The sequence below is a fragment of the Nyctibius grandis genome, chromosome 28 (assembly GCF_013368605.1).
Source record: "Nyctibius grandis isolate bNycGra1 chromosome 28, bNycGra1.pri, whole genome shotgun sequence".
NCBI lineage: Eukaryota > Metazoa > Chordata > Aves > Nyctibiiformes > Nyctibiidae > Nyctibius > Nyctibius grandis.
Genome location: NC_090685.1, coordinates 5548187 through 5568620, shown reverse-complemented (window position 1 = coordinate 5568620; position 20434 = coordinate 5548187). Strand labels below are relative to the sequence as shown.

Genomic DNA, 20434 nt, shown 5'->3' with positions numbered 1-20434 from the left:
AGACGGCAGCACTGTGAACAAGCTGCTGACAACTGTGGCAGTCACCCTTGGGCAGCATGACCCAGGGAGTGAGTTTGTGACCACGTTCAGAATCTACCAGAGCTCAGACCCACTTCTGCAGAACCATTAGGCCATTAGCCTTTCAGTTTGCTGCACAGCCTGGTGTGCTGAAACGTTCCCCTCAGAAACAGGGCCCCACTCATTTCCAAAGACAAGGTGGCGCTGGGAGCCTTCTCACACAGCTACAACCAAGCAGGCGAAGGAATTGGCTTGGGCTGGGACTGGCCAGCAGCCCCTCCAGGCAGCTTGTCTGCCTCCACTGTATCCCGCCAGTACCAACTCTCTGATGGTAACACGGAAGGAGGATCCCTGTTCCCTCAGCAGGAAATCAGTTCTTGCCCCAAATCCTACAGGCTGAAAGCTGTTAAGGCTTCAGGCAGTTCTTCTCCAGTAAGTTTAGGATTCAGGGAGATTCAGCATTTTGCAGCCCCTGTTCAACCATTCCCCTTAACCATCCCCCAAGCTCTAAGATCTAGGGTGAAGGCAGCCATGTTAGGTGTTACAGAAGCAGGGGACACTGCAGTGCCAAACCAGAAGTTCTTATTGTGAAGGTTATTCTAAAGCCAGACCAGGAACAGACCTAACCCCTTTGGACCTCATGGCCTTCACCAGAAACAATCTGCAAAGGAAGAGGTCAAGTCAGAGGGGCATGCTGTACCATGTACATAGCCTGCACTGACAGTGGCCTGGGATTCACACAACAGGAGTGGATGCCCACTCTGGGTTCTTTAGGGGACACAAATCGGAGCTAGAGACTGCTGTTCTGAAGTTCCAATGGCAGCAGAACACATAGCTATGGGACGAAGGGCTGATAAAGAGGGTCTGGTCTTGGTCTTTACAAGTAAAAGACGACTCAGACTGAAAGGTGTCCCTTTCAGCTCACTGCTCTGCTTCTGGAGTCCTCCTCTCCAAGCAGGGCCATCTCTGCTGCAGCACTAACCAACTCCTGACAGGGAAAAGCAGGCTCTGCTTCCATTTCATCCCAAGTGAAAAGAAACGTGACTCCTGAGATGCAGCATGTGGAGCCCTGCCCCAACCCAAGAGCTGGGCAAGGGTGGGGGTACCTTGGTCTGCAGGTTCATCATGGACTTCTCGAAGGTCTTCGGCGGAGCCCGCTGGTGGTTACACAAAATGGCAACCGCTCTGTTGGCACGGTTATAGGAAAGGATCTTCGCTGGGATGTTGTCGTCCGCTGCAAAGTACAAGAAAGTGGTGAACAAGTGGGTCCTCCAGGGCTCTGCAGCCCCAGCCAGTGTCCCATGAACTCTGCAAGCTCCAAGTCACCGCAGAACTGACCTTCCCCTCTGATGGGCCAGTCTTAACACTGCACTCTAATTACAGCCGTAAGAGCCTGACCACTTCCACCCTGGGCCCTGACTCTTTCTGGGATGGTTTCCTCCATAGCAACAAAGACAGCATTTGCCACTCAGCTGAGGGGGAGCACATCCATGCTCAGAGCAGAGGGCAGCAGGACCATACTGCTCAAGACACTGTTGGGCTTTACAAAGTGGGCATGTTGGATCTGTGAAGTTGTTGAAGTGCAAGCTACCAGTGCTCGACAGAGAGGGTGTGAATGAGCAGCCAAGAAACATGGGGCTGTTGCAGATGGATCTGCCTTGCCAGCCACCTCTAGCATTTTACAATTAACAGAAAGCAAAGAAGAGATTTGGTAAAGAACAGGCATAAACTAGTAGCTTGTGTGCTCACAGATCAGCTCTGCCCTGCCCCAGTGCTGGGCTGCTCAACTGCCCCAAAAGACTGTCTGGCAGCAGATTTTTGTCAGACCTCAGCTGGCTGACATTCACACTGGGAGAACTGCAACAAGGAAGTGGTGTACAGATAGAAGACTTGTGGCAAAGCCAAGGAAGCCAGGTCTGTATGCAGGATAATATCTGTTCCCTTCAGAGTTTCAAGGACAAGACTTACGATTAGTGAGCTCCTTGAGCTGCTGCTGTAGCGTGATGGAGGCATTGTAAGTACGGAATACCTTGGCTGTCAGTCCCTCCATAAGGTCTTGAAGATGTTTATTTAAGATACTGGTCTAAGGAAGCAAAAAGGAGATTACAGTTAGCACTAAAACAGACCACAGCATTTGTGAAATCTCTGGACACATGGCTGACGGAGACATGCAGCTCACAGCTGAAGCCTCGCGTATCAGACCTGACCACAACAGAATGGCCACAACCTTACTGAAACCACAGGAAAAGTGAACAAAGAACCACCAAGTATTAGATCGGTATCAAGTACCACAAGTGGTCAAAAAGAGTTTCCTTCAGTGTGGAGGTTTTGGTTCCCAACAGGTAGAAGCGTGCCTGTACCACCACAGTGCTCCCCTAGAGACAAATGTACAGATGGGGATGGCACCTGAAAATTTGTCACCTCACACAATCATCTTCTCTGAACTCTGAAAAAAACTCCCCAAGTCAGAGCCAGCAAAGCTCACCAGGACCAAAGCCCATCACTTCAGGAACCTGTGGGCACAGTGGACAATACAGACACCGGACTGAGATGGACTCTCACTGCTTTTAGGCTGCTCAGGCCAGCTCTGGAAGAAAATTGCCACTGAAACCATTTCTGGAACAGAGCAGCTGTTACTGCCTGGTGCAGAGTGAGCCTGTTCATGGTCCTCTACCACCATCCCTCATCATTAACTACGTGCTTACGTTGAGGCGGTCAAAGAGGTCATCCTCAGGCTGCTTGTTCTCCATGAACAGCTGAAGATTCTTAAACACCTGCAGGAAAAGAAAACCAGTAACTTCAGGCACACAGACCAGACAGCACTGGGTAGCAGTAATACGTAAGGAGGCAACACTGCCAGGGAGCCACTTGAACTGTTTTCAGGCAACGGTGACAATGCTGGATGTTACTTCCCAGCAGGCAAAGACCCATCGCTCAATACAACGCTTGTGCTGAAGGCTCCTCCCCAGCAACAGGAGTCCTGAGCATTCAATGCCCTTTATCCTCATCCTTTAGATCAAGATTGCAGGAGACCAGATTCTGCTCTGGCTTAGCTGCCTAACAGAAAAACAGACCCCAAAGCTACCACATTTTCCTTACTCCCCATCATTACCCCAGCCAAAGAGACCCCTGAGCCATTTCCCATGGAGTGCAGCTACCAAAAACCAGCCCTTCTCTTTGCTGCATTAAATGTTTCATACAGTTCCATCCCAAACAAGTCTCATTGAGGTATGGAGAATAATCAAAGCATCTTTGATTATACAGAGACCACAAATCCCAGCCGTGCGTGCTCCAAATCCCCAGTTCCCAGCTTCTCAACAACACACATGCTTCTTCTATAGACACCTAATACACAAAGATTTCTAGTCCCACAATAATCAATTCCCCAGTGTAAGCACTGAAGAAGGGACACCAAGAGATACCAACACCAATAAATTTAAACCGGAAAAATGGTTTCTTCTTTAAACAAGGAAATAAGAATTCCAGCACATGCTCATTTCTATAGCAGCCACAGGTTGTTTTTTTCCAGTTATTTTATTCCCCAGGAGGCCAACGTTTACTGCCAATTGTCAATTTACAACTACCACAGTATTATACAAGCAGTATCTAACATGCTGTGCTGACTGCAGAGCTGGGGGCCAGATGCAAAGCTGTTACATCCACAAAAACAAGTCTTTCTGGATAGTGCCCTCCATGTTCACATTGCTGCACGGGAATTTATTCTGGAATGAGGTCAAGATCACAGCAGATTTGAAATTGGTGGATGACAAAGAAATAAAGGAATTAACATTGCCTAGGAAAGATGTCTTCGTTGGTAGATACCCAGGTTCATAGGCCAGAAGTATCAGTGCACCTACTCTGTTTGCTCTGGAGCACCCAAAATCAAGACCTACCTCAGTGAGGGCTCAGCTCCAACGTGAACAAAACCACTGTGACAGAGAAGCTAGTACCATGAAAGCCCAAGCTGAACTGCTACGCTAACAATGCCGTCCAGCACTGTATTTCAGAACCTTTTATGCTATTACTTGTCATATGGGCCTAGAACTCTATCATCTACTGGTGACAAAACCAACTCTGCTGACCAGAACAAGACCCAAGAAACTCATCTACCAGAGCTGTTACAGTTATGTTATGCCAACTCTTGACACTGAGACCACAGGGAGGAGCAGGTAGGTTTAAGTATCTCATCTGCTGGGTTATGTCACACCTTATCTTCCATGGCACTGCCAATAAAAAGGGAGGAACATTCACTAACTTATTTTCTGGCTAGGTATCTGATCAGTGACAAAGCACCCTGTTATTGCCACCAAAACTGTGTTGAACACATTTTTTCTGCAATTCTGTCTGTGTATGTGTTTGTGGAGATGCCTCACCCTCTTCTCAACAGGGACTTTGTTGTAGTATCGGATGGAGTCTTTCCCGAGGAAGTCGAACTCAACCACGTATTCCTGGCCGTCCAGTTCAGGATGCAGCTTGATATGTTCTACTCTCAGAGAGCAGCAGCCCACGGTGTCAGCTGTCTCTCCTTCTTCTTTTTCATTACCAGCTCTCAGGGCAAGCTACATTTAGATCAAGACAAGAGAGGCAAGCATTTCAAACCACCCCAGTAACGTATAGATGCTGGAAACTTTCAGACACTGGCCTGGAATCAGCAGTGTCCGTAAGAGAAGAGAAAGGGAGAAAATGCATTTGAGCAGATAAAATTGACACTTAAAAAATTCTTAACAAAAACAACCTTAAGTTCTCTTTAAATCTGTTTTACACAACCCTACACTAAAGCCACAAATCTACCAATCTACCAGAATACCTCCATTTTTTAAAGAAAAGTTTAAAGCAAGATGTTGTACCAACTTTTGCTCATTAAGTAACTCAAACTGTAAGACAGTTCTGACTAATGGAAATCCATTTCAAAATGTTTGGTATTTTTTAAAAATCAAAGTGACTTCCATGTGAACTCAACCTGATATAAAGTCATAAAGTTCAGCTGTTCATCTTCTATAATCCCACCTCTTCACTGAACGCTAAATAAACACACTTTAAACAGCATATAGCACACTTTGAGTAATATAAATAATGGAAAGGCTACATTTGGCTGCATAAAAAATGTGTTCTAACAGTACTGGCTAAAGCAATTTCTAATTTTTGAAGAAAAATCTTCAGTGTTCATATGAAACCTCAATTATTCAAATCAAAGCTCCCTGGTTTACATCAAACCATTCTGAACAAAAACTGTTAATTTATTTGGTCAGGGCACCATACACTACCAGGACAACAACTCTCTGGGAACTGGTTTTAAGTAGCTTTAAATACATCAATACAACTGCAGTTTTCTTTACGCTGTGGTGAAGAAAATAGCATAATTATGAAACCGCAGGACTGTGACCTCAAACTAAAGAGGTGACAAACCAGCAGAAATTCCCAGCAGGAAAACTGAAACAGCTGGAGACAAAAGGCCCACACAAATGTCCCAGTAATCCAACTGGGCGATTCTGGAACCAGGCTGCGAATTTTGCCTGAACTAAAACAATGCTGCCTGAAATAGCCATGTTCAGTACAATAGTTTATTGCGCTGGATTCCAGGTAATGGGAAGGAAAAGGAGACAGGAGCCTGCCCACCAGGAAGTCTCAGGATACCTTGGTAACTGGGCTCAGTTCTGGCTTAGGAACAGACACAGCATTCCTGAGTATTCCCAGCAGGACAGGACAGGTAAGAGGAGGGTGCTAGGGAACGAGCCTTACTTTATCAATGAAGTACAGCGCCACAGCCCTCTGCCGTACTTTCATCTCTTTGGATTTCCAGTCTTCTCGATATTGATTTCGGATTTTATCTACGCACTTCTTCAACCTCCGAGCTGTCTCATACTTCTGCCAGTCCTTCTCACCCTGCAGAGAAAGTTGGAATAGAGTCAGCAACAGAAAGCAGGCAAAGGACCAGTTCCAATCTGCATCTCAAGGCTTTGCAAGTCTGTGTGGCTAATGGTCTCACTGTACAAAAACACTGAGATTTTGCTGCTGAACAGCTCAGCTCCAAACTATGCTGCCACGCAGCTGGAGGTAATTCTGATTTCCATGATATTAAACACTTCCATGGAAGCGACTATAAAGACACAAAAGACACTGTGTCTTCCATGCTTCTCAACATATAAATGGTTTCCTCTGCTTTATTCAGATGACACTTATGTTCTTTCAGCTGTGTAATTTAGACAACCATAAATGTAAAAGCAACATTAACATTTGATCATCATTATTATATATTCAAGCCATGGCAAAAAGAGGGCATGAATTCACAAGGAACAGGGTTCCTTCCCTATACTTGTAGGACAAACCCCTTGTTTCCAATCCAGGAAAAAATCTCTTAAAAAAAGACTTAATGAGAAGAACTTAAATCCTACCCCCGAAAACTGAAAGCTTCTTATCTTTCAACAGGTTTACCATTGCTTTTCTGGAATTGATCCGTTGACTGGTTATTTGCTCCCACAGCAGGGTTTGTTTTCCTTCAGTCATGAGCTCCTTACCAGCCTTCTCAGCCAGTAGCCTGGCCATGTTTTTAATTTTACAATTGACTAATTAGCAACCCGTGGTTAGAACTTCACTATGTGATCAAGCAGGGGAAGTTAGGGCCAAAAGTAGATAAAATATCCACCAGAGCAAGTCTTTCTTGGATAAATTGCTTCTTTTTAGGTTTACACAAAGTAAAGGATTCCTACCAGGAATTACACAATGATGCTTTTCAACAGACATCTTCCAGATTTCATCTGCTCTCCTGTGCAGCAATTGTGTTCTTTCTTTGCAAGCAGAACAGAAGCACAGAAACTTTCCTATATTTTTCAGTCAGTGTAGGATGAAAGAGCAAGACAGCTTTACTTCCTATTTCTCTCCCAGACAGCAGCTATATTTGCTTCTTGGAGACATGACCAGTAAGATTTTTTTTTTTTAAAACTAGATCTCTACCTTAATTCTTGAGCTAGGGTTCAACATGATGTATTTGATAGAGCCTTGGATGTTCTCAGTCCATGACACGAGCCAGGTAACCTTGTTATCATGCCGGACCTCCTTCCATTTGTGTCCTGGCGGAGGGGCAGGGATCTTGGAATCCCTGCAGAGAATTACGAAATAGCAAATAAAAACTATTTAAAGACACTTCCACAGCATCAAAATAGAGAAAGTAATGAATACCATCACACAAAGAAAGCACAGGGAAAGATACTGAGGTAAGATAACTACATATTTCCACAAGCAGGAAATCAAGTGAATCGAAGTGAACAGTCAAAGATCAGAAATGTAACTGCTATCAATATGTATCTGCTGAAGAATTATACTATAGGTGGGAACACACATTGCCAGGACCAGCTTTGATTTGTGGACACTGCAATAGTGTGGACACTTAACAGGACAAGACCGAAGAGAAGCCCACCAAACCTCAGCCTTCGACATCAAGGATGACAAAATAGGGCAACCTACCTAGAAGAAAATTAATTTCTGGCAATACTAGCAGAGGCACGAGGAAGAAAATACGTTGATAAAGTTCTACATGAAACCCATGATAGCCTTGTCCAGTCTTTGTTTGTATGACTCGGTTTCTTATCCATGTAAGAACGGATAAGCAGCATGTGTATTTCTACATGCTTGAATATCAACATATACAGGCTTTTAAAAAAGCAACTATACTATCTAGAAAGCAAAGCTAAGGTGTGAAGCATGCAGTGCTCACTTGCTACAGTTAATGATGATGTCTTCTGGCATGATGCGTCTCTTCAACATGCCCATTTTGGGATGGTTCCCACGACCTCTGAAGAGACCTGGAGGTTCAATCTTAAAGTTGGCAATCCTCTCCTTGTGGTTGTCCATCACGCAGTAACCATATTCCTTCAATAGCTGCTCATTCTCCTCTTTGATTTTCTGGAAAAAGCCAAAAGCAAAGATGATATGGTATACCCAGCACCACACACCTCTCTAAATGCCAAGACTTAAAAAATTTGATATTTGCACCACACTAATGCTGAAGACCCAACTCAAAAGTTGGCAGATCCTCATCGTGCCAACTGCTGTATCAACACTCAGAGCAGCAGACTACCCAGAAAAGCATTCATAAAATGCAAGCAGCACAAACAAACTGGAAAAAGGGAAAAAACGCACGAAAAGTCTCTTAAAATTTGTATTTGAGGGAAATAGATTAGGGCTGGTGAAAACAACTACAATTTTGCCACAATAGAGGCATTCACCTCTATCTACGTACCACAGCTACAAGGGCAGCCCCAGCACAGTACTGCTGCTTTATAGTCTACATTCAACATTTGACATCCACCGGACTTTACATCTTCTTGTTTATGTATAAAAACTCAGACTTCTGTGTTTGAACTCAGCATCGGAAAGCAGGCAGAGGAATGTCTCCAGTCTGCCGCATGTCAAGCCTGTGTCAGCAAATGGTCTCATAAGTAGAACACAGTCTCCTAAGTAAAAATGTGCTGAGATTTCACTGCATAATTCTGTGCTTGAACTCTAATTACATAGAAGGAAAAATAAAAACATTGCAGCTAAATATCAAACATCTGACCCATAGAGAGCACTGGTACGTCAGCTAAGAAACTAACAGAAAAAGCCATTTCTGCTCCACTGTAATAGCTACCATGGATGGGAACTGAGAAGGGCTCACCCACGTTTATCAAATGGAAACAACAATAAGACATGGGCTCTCTATTTTGGTGGGACCCCTCTGACCCCAAAGGCCATACTTCCAAGCTACCAGGCCCCTTACTCAAAGGACAATTACTGCAGCATTGCAAAAGATCAACTGAGAACTTGGGGCAAGGTTCCAACTTGTATTGCAGTAAGTCTCAGTCATCTAAAAACTATTTAATTCCCTCCCCACAAGCCACTGTAGCCATGCTACTGCAAAATAAAGTTCCTTTGTTTTTATTCAGAAAACTGCATTACCTGATATTTAAGATTCGTTCTCTCATTTTATTCACTAATGTCATTGCTGCATCCCTTCCACCACCCCCAATTTTGCCCTCCAAACCCAAGAGTTTCTAAAATTAAAAATCTATCCTTAACTGAGTATCCACTGCTCATTATTGGCCAGGGACCAAGGCTCCCATGGAGGTAGAATCTCTGATTCTCTTCTATTTACTTAAGCAGGATCAGGAACCTTAGCTCTATCAACATCATTTTAAGTCAGGATGAAGATTCAGCTGTAAACACAGTGCTTTACCTGAGCTGCACAGTAAAGATTCCTACAGTTAACATGAAAGTAATAATTTGAAAGCTAGTAAACACTGACTTATAAACAGCAAGACAGGCAGAGGAATACACAAAGATATTTACAAGCCAGCTAAGAATCAAGAAGACTCCTAGAATTCCCTCTGGTACCTGTTTCTCCTCCTTGGACATCTGTTTCCTAGCTTCCGTCTGAGTTTTGAAATACTGGCTCATGTGGGTGAAGTCACACTTGCTGAGGTTGGTGATAGTGCTCTTCTCTTCAGAGGTCATTTCCTTGCAGAAAGAAAGTAGCACTTTAAATTTTCATACGTAGTAAGTTTTCACGCACAGAAGCGCTTACCCTACCCCAAGCAGTTTAAACAGGAACAACAGACAAGTTCTCACAATAAACCCCCAAGAATCCCCAAATTCTTGCACACGCTCACTGCAACTAAGGTCAAAGAGAAAAGGACAAGAAGCAGAGCGTATGCAGTGCTGGCCTCCCAGTGGTCTGATCTCTGCGAGCACTGGGCAATGCTGTCCCACCTCCCAAAGCGCTCTCACACTGAACAGTGACTGGGACTGTTGAGGGGTAGGGAGAAAAATCCAGTAATCCCTCCAGGAAAACTGCATCAACTGATCTAAAGGTTTGATCTTATGGCTGATGACTGACCTGAAGTTATGAGTTTTAAGTCTTTGGAACATGTTTCCTTCTAATATAAAGCTGGCTCTTCAACAAAGCACGTAACAGTCAGATCAGCTATAGCCCATCATGCTATAACAGGCAAATTTGGTTGGGAGAAGTCTTGACTTTGTTGGTTGAGAAAGGTATTTATGATAGGGTCCTTCCTGGTGAAACTACAGGATAAATTGGAAACTTCACAGCTACGATCCCGAGCAGCTTTTAGCTGCCTCAGGCTTTCCTGTGAATGGAACAGCAGTCCCTTTTCACTGCCCAGTGCTGAGGAGACACCAGCCACCCCTGCAGTCACTGCAGCCCAGGACTACACACGTACCTTTCTCCAGTCTTTGAAAAAGTTTTTCCTGAAGATCTCCTTTGTAGTGTACTCGTGGTCAAGCATTTTTGCAAAGAACGTGGCAACTTCTTCTGCTTTGGTGCTCAGCTTCATGAGTTTACCTACACAGAAAGGTTTTCTTTTTAAAGAAAATGGTAAACAGGAATTGACGCCAGAAAGGGGCCACAGTAACTACCTTAAAGGACACTGTATTTTTACCACAGAGTTTTTCTTAAAGATATTACATAGTACAGAAATTGGATGGACAAAGGAAACAGAGGAGCACAATTGCTTGACTTTCATCATAAACATTTTGGGAAAAGTTTCCTCTGGACTCTAAACATTAAAAAAAGCAATAGCAATCTGAGAGAAACGCAGGGCAGGAAGGGGAAAAGGCCTCCTGCAGGAAACCCTATGCTGAGATACCCCAGCGTGTGTACGCTCCCGGGGAGATACTGCTGTTTGAAGTGAAAGAGGCAAGGGATTTTATTGAATTTCATATTCCAGCACTCAGACATATGAGAAATACAGTCTCTGTATTTCTCTTCTACCCACAGAGGGACTCTGCTTTGGAACACCCCTTCTAGCCTTTAGCTGTTTCTAGCCAGGAAGAGTCCTTCCTTGTATACACCATAAATAGGCTGGAAAGCGATGCCAAACACTTAACTCCCCTTCATCGCAGGGAAACGTGTCAGAATTCTGCTAATCGTTCCCTTTGTGGTAGGAATGCACTCCTGTGTCTCCAAATCAGGCTCAAAAGGCAGTAATTTTTAAGAAAGACTGAGCTGTCAGTGAATGGAGAGGTCACATTTCAGCTTATCTGCAAGACTGCAGTACCAAGTGAAACTGCTGCAAGGGAAGACTTTAAAACACCAGGGAAAAGAGGCTGCTGCAACACTGAAGCTGTGGATTCGACATCTAACATTCCTATCGAGTGTCTTTGTGGTCCAGATTGCATTCCTGATGACACGTGAGGTGCCAGTGATCCCTGTGAAGGATTTTGCATGCAGCTCACATCTCCAGCTAGTTGCAAGAAATATTTAAAGTCCCAACGGGGTGGCAGACAGTCAACACCTGTGGACTTTTTAAACAACCATTTTACTGCACAAAAGTCAATACAAGAAACACTGCTGTTGATTCTATGCTCTTGGAAAAAAATACCACACTTTTGATTTACTGCATGTTTTAAAAAGTTGCATCATCTCCAAAATTAAACCACGGGAGTAATCTATAAAGCCTTAAGATCTATAAACCCTCGTAAAACAGGGCTTAGCAAGAAGTGCTCCCAATGATCTGAGAATATTCCACAATTAAATTAAACCAACAGTAACTCTGTCTATTTTTAAGCTGCAACCTAAAATACAGCATTTGTTTGCTTGTAACAGGAAATGGGGGAAGGGAGAGACAGCAAGGGAAACAGTTTTTCCAGGCTGCAAGTCTAGCTTAAAAGAGGCTATCAAGTTAGCAACACGTTATGGAGCTAAAATGACTGATATTTTTCCCAAATTGCTGAATGCTCAGTCACCTTTATCTGATTACTTTAGAATATATTTCATCAGACTCAATTTCCTCTTTTTTACAAAGGTTCGAAAAGGCTTTCAGTGACAGGGCTGAAAAAAGAGATTTATTCCAGAGTTGTGAATATTAGTTACCTGACTTAAAAACTGAAAACCAGAGAGCAACTGGGGGACATAACGAGCAGAAGAGACCACATGGCCATGACTGAAATGCAACTGCCACCGCCTACACTCTTACCTTGCCCCATCTACAGAAAAACACGCAAGCTGAAGCCACCTCTAGGGTACGAGCAGTAGCTTGTTAACCCACGGTCACTCAAACATATAGTCAAGCCCTAAAAGATGGTTTTGGCATTTCATGCTTCTTCACCAAGTCTGGTGTCGTAAGCACTAACAATAGGTCCAGCAGTCATTACGTTAGATGAAAACAGGCATTCTCACTGCAATGCAATCCCCAGGCAAGGGACGGACTCCTCCAGCGAGAGCCTGCAGCCTGGCAGCTGGCTGGCCAGCCATAGCGTGATTACTGGGCTCTACAAATCATCCTAAAATAATCTTGAAATTAGGCAATGCCTTGTGAGCGCAGACAGCGGCTCTCAGCAGCTGCTGTGTAAATCAGACATCTGATTTTTTTGCCTAGTTTCTTAAGGAAGACTTCTGTGATTGCTTTATTTGCCAGACTCGCCCAACCACCCCGTAACTGTTGAGCCTATTGATGAATTTCTGCCATGACAGAGACAGAGGCTGCAAAAACCCCTGCACTTCCTAGAGGTTTCGTGAAATAGATGGCAAGATAGGAGTTTATTGCTGCCTGCACCGACGGGACAGCTATAGTGCAATTTGCCCCTCTCCCCTTCTCTAGACAGCAGGAGAGATACCATACATTCTTCAACAGAGGAAAAAAATTTCCAACTTTGTATCAAGTTCTTCTCAAACCCTAAGAAAGAAGTCTGTAGATATCCCTGATCACTGTGCTACTTGCTTGGAGAAAGCCTTTAATAGGATGCTCTGTGTTTATTTCACTACATTTGCCGAACATGAATGCCACCTATTTCTCAGTATTTAAAAAACACTGTGTCATGTCACGTGGAAACAGCACGTTGCTCCTGGAAGAGTTCCATGCGCAGATGTCCCCTTCACCAAAAATTACATTTTCATCCATTCAAATGCCTGCCACTTAATTCAATCCTGGGTTAATTTGATCCTTCATTTAACATGATCACAGGACTAAAAGGAAACACACGGGTCATCAAGTCTGGGCTCCAGCAGGCATCGCATCATATAATCCCTTCCACATGAGCCTCTAACAACCAGTCAGCCCAGCATATTAGAACACCACATCAATTAGTTCTACCCACACACAATGGTTAGTGAGTGGGACCATGACTTACACCAAAGGGCTGTGTCCTTGAGGCCAGCATCATCCCATGCATTCCTACAAGATCCTACTCATCTGTATCAAAATTCAATTGTCTTTTATTCTGCTCATGCCATCAAATGACCGTGCATTTCATCACAGATGATGGAAGTTGCAATTCATAAGGTTAAAGAAAACAGAGCAAGCCTAAAGGTGACCAGTGATGAAGTAGCTACAATTATGTATTCTATGGGTTATACACTGCTACTCAGGCATAAGACGCGCTCATATTGTTAAGGAACCTGAGAGATTTACCATCATAACAGAGTGAGAACAAGTTCATCTCCATGTCAACTCAGTTAGCAGAATTCAGCAGGCTGTTCCTTTACTTCTACAGATTGTTCCTTCTTGGAATTAGCCATTGAGGAACTTCTTTTAAGCTAACCACTAAAACAAAACCACCTCCTCATCTCTTCAGTCCCCAGAAGAACGCCACAATACCCTGAAAATGTTTATTTCTCTTCCCAGTAAGTGGAAACACAGATTAACTCACCATCATAATAAAACTTGACATTTTCAGGCAGAGGTTCATATGGCGGAGCAAACACAGGACCTTTGTGCTCTAAGAACTTCCATTTAATGCCTTCAGGGTAGCGCTCTTCTTCCCACCTTCAAGAGAGAAATATGAACCAACACAATTTTAAACTCCTAATCTTATTACTATGTGGGTATAGGAGTATGCTAAAGAAAATCAGCAAGCAATCATTGCTTGCCAGGCACAGACCAAGTACAAATATTCAAGGCACTGTCACCATTTCTTTTTTTTCCCCCCTCCTTTTTTTAAAGAAAGCACAGCCATGTCCATTAACAGAACACTTTGGGTCGCAGGTTGTCTGACAACATCATGGTCCTCACCTCCCATTTGCTGTTCTTTTCACAAAATTACACAGCTGAAAAAGCTTAGAACTTAAGAAAATTAAGAATTCAGTCTTGTAAAACAGCTAGGATCATGCCAAATTAGAGTCAGCTGTGATCTACCACCAGGTCCAGGATGCCTGCTCAGCAAAGCCAAACAACTGTAGTATATTATGCAGCTGCTTTCAGATGTGGATAAGTATGCCACTAAGGGCAGAGATAAAGAAACAGATGCTCATTTATGACCTAAATGAGAACAAACCTGCTTGGACAAGAAATACTAAACCCTGTTTTATCATTTTAAATTCATTTCAATTCTTTGGGTAAGAAAAGCATACTTGAAGAAAAAAAAATTGCAAATTTGCCTTAAAGCATCTCTATGAAAATGTTTTGCATATGATGCATTAGGTACCACAACACAGCAAGGTAGGTGCCACCAATCCCACGTTCCAACTGAACATACTCACAGGGTCAGCAATTCATTTACAGCGAAAAGGGGTCCCGCCAGGCCAGCATCCTCCCCCCACTTCCCAGTACCCTGTGCCCACACCACTGACTCCACACTCCTGCCCACCCCTCTACACTTCTTTCATGATTACCAGAACATTACTGTTACACACTGCTGGCATCAGATTCCCTGCTGAGAAAGGCTATTTTACCTTAGTGATTAATCAACTGGAAGACCATTAACCTGTCACAGCACTCAGTCTTTGAGTTGCCAGACACCTTTGTTGAAGAGCCATGATGATAAAAAAGAGTTCAAGCTTCCCTCTAGTGTCAGCCCTATGGATTAGTCCCATTCTGGGTGCAACAGCAGCTGGGAAGAGCTGTGCATGTACCACATGCACGATGCACAAATACAGATCACTTCATCCCTACTGAGACAACAGGGTCACTGTACAGAGACAAGAGCTGCTGCTACAAGACACTCAAAATGCTTCACTAGTGCCTGTACATCAATGATTTAGGAACAACAACAACTGTAGGGGACACAGCACTTTGCTATAGTTAGAAAGGCATCATCTTTGACCACAGCACTAGACGTGACTTTTTCTTAGGAGAAGCACAGAGACATCTTTACCAGCAAAGCACACAATCCCAGCGATCAGTACAAAACCTGCATGTCAGATTTCAGTCCCTGGCTGGGAAGGAGGCTTGAGTAAACTATGTTTATATAAGAAACTAATATTGACATTTTATGTCTAGATCCCAAATATTTACATTCCTAATGATTGGGTTTTTTTTTAAGTAATTACAAGCTAGAAATCTAAATATTTTGTCAAACATAGGCCTAGGTTCTTCCACCCAGAAGCTCCTTCCAGCAAAATAAATCTAAACCATTTGCCTCTCCTTTCAGCCAGAAAAAGATTATCCTCTCTGACAACAAGTATTTTTATTCCAGTAAATAAAAAGGAGGGGATCACTCACAGTAGCTACTACTTTACACGATAGGTTTGTCATTCCTGCTTTTCACCCGTGGCTTTTTAAGATTTATCACTCTGGTATTTACTTGATGAGAAATTCTGTTCTGTTCTGTTCTTTTATAAAGGACGCATGCAAAAGGAATACTAGAAAGGTAGTTGTTTAAATAGATAGCTGAAGCACACTGTGCCTTTTGGGAGGGCTACAAGGAAACATGGGATCCATGGAGTGGTTTCTAAGCCCAAAGCTACCAGAAAGTTTGCCACAAAAAGATCACAAACCATTCCCAACCCCACCTTCACCTTCCTAAACCTTGTACATAAGCATTAAAACAAAACGTAAAAGTGAGCCTCCTGAGTTTAGCCCATTTTTCGTCCTCATTTGTTTTTAAACAAAAAAAGCACTACAGCAACACCACCCAAGGTAGCTCCTGCTCCTAAAGCAACATTCTACAAATGATTTTGTGGGAGCAAAGAGAATGGTGCCTATAAGGAAAGCTGCCTTACTGATTGCAGTAGAAACTGTGCTAATCGGTCATACCAGTTCCTCGATTAGATCCCACATCAAACCAGTCTAAGAATGATAGGGTGGCTCAGGAAGGTAAAGCTGGGGAGGGTTTTTCAAGTGGAATGAAAATAGAGAAGATTCTTAGGAAAAAAATGAGAATATACCTCAGTGACATGTTACTTAAAGGAAATTAACTTGCTATAACACAAGGTGGGAGAAGTGCTCCTAAGGTGTACTTCTGGATCACATATTCTTCACAGGCTGACAGGGTGTGAAAATGACCTCTAAAAGAGCTCCACATGGTGATGAACAAGGCCAATGCCTTGGGAATGCCTAGCATCAAGAATTCACATAAGTGAGGATGAAAATGCCCAAGGCAGCAAGCACTTGAGAAAGCAGCCAAAAAAAAAGCTATCAAGACGTTCAGAAAATTGACTTCAATGGAACATAAAATGCCCTTAAGAGACACAACTGAAGTGCAGGTGAAACCCTGTCCAGCAAAGACACGCTATAGAAAGCTGCAGATGGACGAGAGGAACATCAGCAGAAGGATGCAGTTACCTACTGCCAAATTTTGCACAACATGCTTTCAAAGGCAGTTTTCCTCAGCGGTAAGCACAAACCGCAGAGCTTAACACAACTACCTGGGACTGGGCTGCCAAGGCAGCTGAGGGGAGAACAGTATGGCTTTCCAGTAAAGGTTTGCTGTTGAAGGATACAGACTACAATAAAAGGGAGCTGTGATAACAGAATATTAAATTCAATAGAACCAGCAAGGGCAGCTGAGACAAAGTCAAAAAGACAACAAATCGTTAAGGCTTAAAGAGACCTTCTGCAGCTTCCTATTGCTTCATGTCCCTGCAGTTTGTTAACATCAAAGCACATTAAAAATATGCTGTCAAAGGGATCAAGAAAAAAGTGGACTGCTCAAAAAAAAAAATCAGGATAGTTTTGGGGAGGGGCCTGACAACCAAATTTCTAAAAGAGTATACAAGTATGAAAAAAATATGCAAGTGCTGATGTTCTGAGGAAGCTGCAACAATCTTTTTAAAGGTGAATCAACAGGAGTAACAATAAAGTGGTAGAAGACTGAACCTGAAAGGTCTGAAGAAGATTGCAACACTACAGATCTATTAAAAACGGCCAAATGATCTGAGAAAAGAAAACGCTCATGGAAACATCATCCCCAAAAGGTCATAAAAATACATTACAGGAGATTACAGGAGTGCAGAAAACACACACGCTTTTGAAAACCTCATATGCATTAAATTGAGGGAAGTACTAAGGCCCAAACTTCAAAACACACAAGTAATAGCTCCTCAAATCCAGCAATAACAATAGCTTAAATTATTGCGGATAGTTAAAAAAAAAAAACCCAGCAGGTTTCTTACCCAGAGCACTACTGATGCAGAACAGGCCTGTCTTCCAAATGAACCACAAAGTTCAGATTTATTTTAAAAAGGTTCTAAAAAAATTGAAGAGTGAGTGAAAGCACAACTTCAGTTGCTCAGCGATGTTACTTTAGGATCTTGGACAAGACACAAAATGCTTTCCATTCAAAACTTATTTTGAAAATTCATGTTCCAAAGAGCCCAAGTTTAATTGGTCACTTGACCAACTGTCATTTTTGTGCCAGAGGCAGAAGCAGTTTTGAGAGGCACACAGTTGACATCCAGCTAGAATAAAAAGGTAGACACCCCCTCATGTTGTAGCCTCTATATAACACAGAAAGATCTACTACAATACTAGCAAATACACCTGCATCTATTTATATATTCCTGCTGATACTCCAAGCCCACAAGTTTTCATATCGCAGCAAGGAGCAGGTTCTGGGCACAAGAACACCAGTACAAGAACGTTACAGCCTCTACATTCTAAACATACACAAAAAAAACCCAAAAACCCCACAACAACAAAACACACCACAAAAAACTTATTTCTTGTTTTAGGTGTACCAAAAAGAGATATTTCACTTCTCCTTCAGAGGATGAACATAGTGAATGAGATTTATTTAGAGCTTACCAGAACCTAAGCCAATTATTCACAACAAATCCTCCTGAATCAATGAAAGAGAAAGCCAGATGTGCTTATTCAGCCCGCATGGGAAGTAACAGGGAAGGTCCAGGTGCAGAGGGGAGCCTACATCACTGATATATAGTTACCATTTCCATTTTTGCTCCTCTTCTTTTTTCGGCTTCTTTCTCTTGTCCGCTTCAGGGATTTTCTTATCTTTGCTCTTAGCTTTCTTTACTTTGCTGTCCTGCAAAATGAGTAAGAAACTGTTAGAACAAGCTACTGTATTTGCTCCCCTCCCTGAAAAGAGGTTTTAAAACAAAAAGACTGTCTCTTGGGGGACGTAAGTTTGACCACAAGCAACTGAATTACTGTGGCCTCACTACATAAATGCGCTCTTAAATCATCCTATTAAGTCAAAGTCTGCTGATGGTCCCACTTAAGTTTTAAGCCAAATTCTTTTACTTTACACTTCGGACACGCTAAGTGCACACACAGCAAGTTATTCTGCCTCGCCTGATAAGCAGCATTCTGGGCCACAGTAACATGACTGCTTAGTTACAGAAACACCATCCTTGGCCTGCGCTAGTGTATTTAGTCTGGCAAATGCTTCAGAGCACACGTACACCACTGCAAGGTGGCTCCTGGGAACATACTGGTATATGCTCACTATAGAGACACTTTCATTGAAGGGAAGAATTAACCATGTTGCCAGGAGGTGCTTGCAACGTGTGCTTCACAAGGGTATCTTTGCTAGATGTGGACTGTAGTTCATTAGTCTCAAATTATGGCTAACCTCTCTTCGCCAAGTCCTTCTCCAAAGAAATTTCCACCCTAGGCTCCATCTAAAAGCTTTCAGCGTCTTTCTAGCAGCTGATCTCGGATTCATCTCCTCTGTTTCCGAACTGTGCTACATCATCTGTGCAATTACCAGATGTTGTTAGTAAGGCTCCCCAACCCTCTGCAGGCTACTGAACAGAAGGATTGTGAATTGCCTGGAACAGGCTGGAAGTTCACCTCCTGGAGGCATCTTCTCCATCCGTTGTTTTAAGAGTAGGAGAGAAAGTTCTCCTGACTTTTTATTCATTATGGCTCAGATAAGTTAACCTGCACCACAGGTGGGGATCTACCACATGCAGCTTTGTCCCAGACTGGCCCCTGCCTCCTTCCCCTTGCATCAGACTCCCCCTGCTCTACATAATTGAACACCAAACTGTCAGCCTTGCTTTTCTGGATCATAGAAATGAACTTGTTTTTCACATTACCTCTTCTTCCTCTTGTTTCCTTTTCTTTGCTTTCTTGATGTCTTCTGTTTTGATTTTCTTGGGTTTGTACTCAGCACTGTAAGAACACGAAGACTAGCTGATAAAAAGAATCAATTCTCCAGTACAAAAAACAAAGAAAAGTCATACATATACAAAGTTTGTGCACATAAGTTCACAATATTTCTGGCACGTTTAATTTGTAAAGAATATAAACTTATGTCCACTCCCTCAGAAGACTGAATAATCCCTATCTAGCAAAACAGCCTACAAAAACCTAAAACCCATAAGCTGTTACTGTGAATACCTCTCCACGAGTTTCAGATTGCTGAAGCAAAAATCATCCTTGATGAAGAATCAATTCAAAAGCACCAGTAGCTACTCAGTGATTACATGGGATGGAATAAATGTGCAAAAGTTTAGTGGCATGTTCTACGCCTAACTCCTTTTCCAGTCTTCAGTCTGGGATCTGCCCACAAGGCTCACTTTTTGCATCCCCCACTAGTTCAAACAATAGCAGAACTGACTACTGGCAAATTCTTAATCTTTCCATTGCAGACATGAGATGGGAGGTCACAAAAACTTAACAGAAGGCAGCAAATGATTACACAAAAGAAAAGATGTCACACCCATCTCTTGGAAACTGAGAAATACCACATAAGAACAGAATGCCACTATGGTTAAACCCTTCCAACCCTTTAACTCCAGACTGCTAGTAAGGTCACACTATCTAAAGAGCTGGATGCACATAGATGATGACAGATCACAGCGTGATGTAACTGGGCTTTTATTTTACTGTGTAGGCTACTGTATCAGGCAAACATCGTGTGTATTTTTCTTCTGATTTAGAGACAAAAGTCCTCAGCATAACTCAAGACATATTAAGACTCCAGGCGAATCATGCCAAGCAGTGCAGGCAAACCTCCCCCCTACACCCAAACAGGCTGACAATGCATTTTCTTCCTCTTGTGCAGTCATTTCCTCACCCAACAGAAACCACTACAGCCACTCAGCTAGCATTAATACCTCACTTGCTCAGATTTATGCTTTACAGTCTTCATCAGTGTCTTTTACCTACCTTCTGAGTTTTTTCCTTTTTTTTTTTTTATTTACTAGCTCTGCAACATTTCACAGCACCATCTGTAGAAGCAGGTAATGGCATTTTGCCTTGGACACCACAAATACTACCCTGGCCCTGGTCAGAGGGCT

General features: G+C 42.9%; 1 protein-coding gene across 2 annotated transcripts in view; it reads right to left on the bottom strand.

Annotated features, from left to right (window-relative positions):
* Positions 1-20434, bottom strand: part of TOP1 (DNA topoisomerase I) — a 67755-nt gene that overhangs the window by 2858 nt on the left and 44463 nt on the right. For both annotated transcript variants that reach the window (XM_068419733.1, XM_068419734.1), the window contains exons 7-18: positions 19229-19304; positions 18113-18210; positions 13660-13775; positions 10233-10354; positions 9388-9510; positions 7730-7917; positions 6970-7114; positions 5758-5901; positions 4392-4577; positions 2724-2792; positions 1987-2101; positions 1125-1252 (exon numbers count right to left, since the gene is read on the bottom strand). In XM_068419733.1, coding sequence (XP_068275834.1) covers positions 1125-1252; positions 1987-2101; positions 2724-2792; positions 4392-4577; positions 5758-5901; positions 6970-7114; positions 7730-7917; positions 9388-9510; positions 10233-10354; positions 13660-13775; positions 18113-18210; positions 19229-19304 — 1510 coding nt within the window. The remainder of the gene's footprint in view (positions 1-1124; positions 1253-1986; positions 2102-2723; positions 2793-4391; positions 4578-5757; positions 5902-6969; positions 7115-7729; positions 7918-9387; positions 9511-10232; positions 10355-13659; positions 13776-18112; positions 18211-19228; positions 19305-20434) is intronic.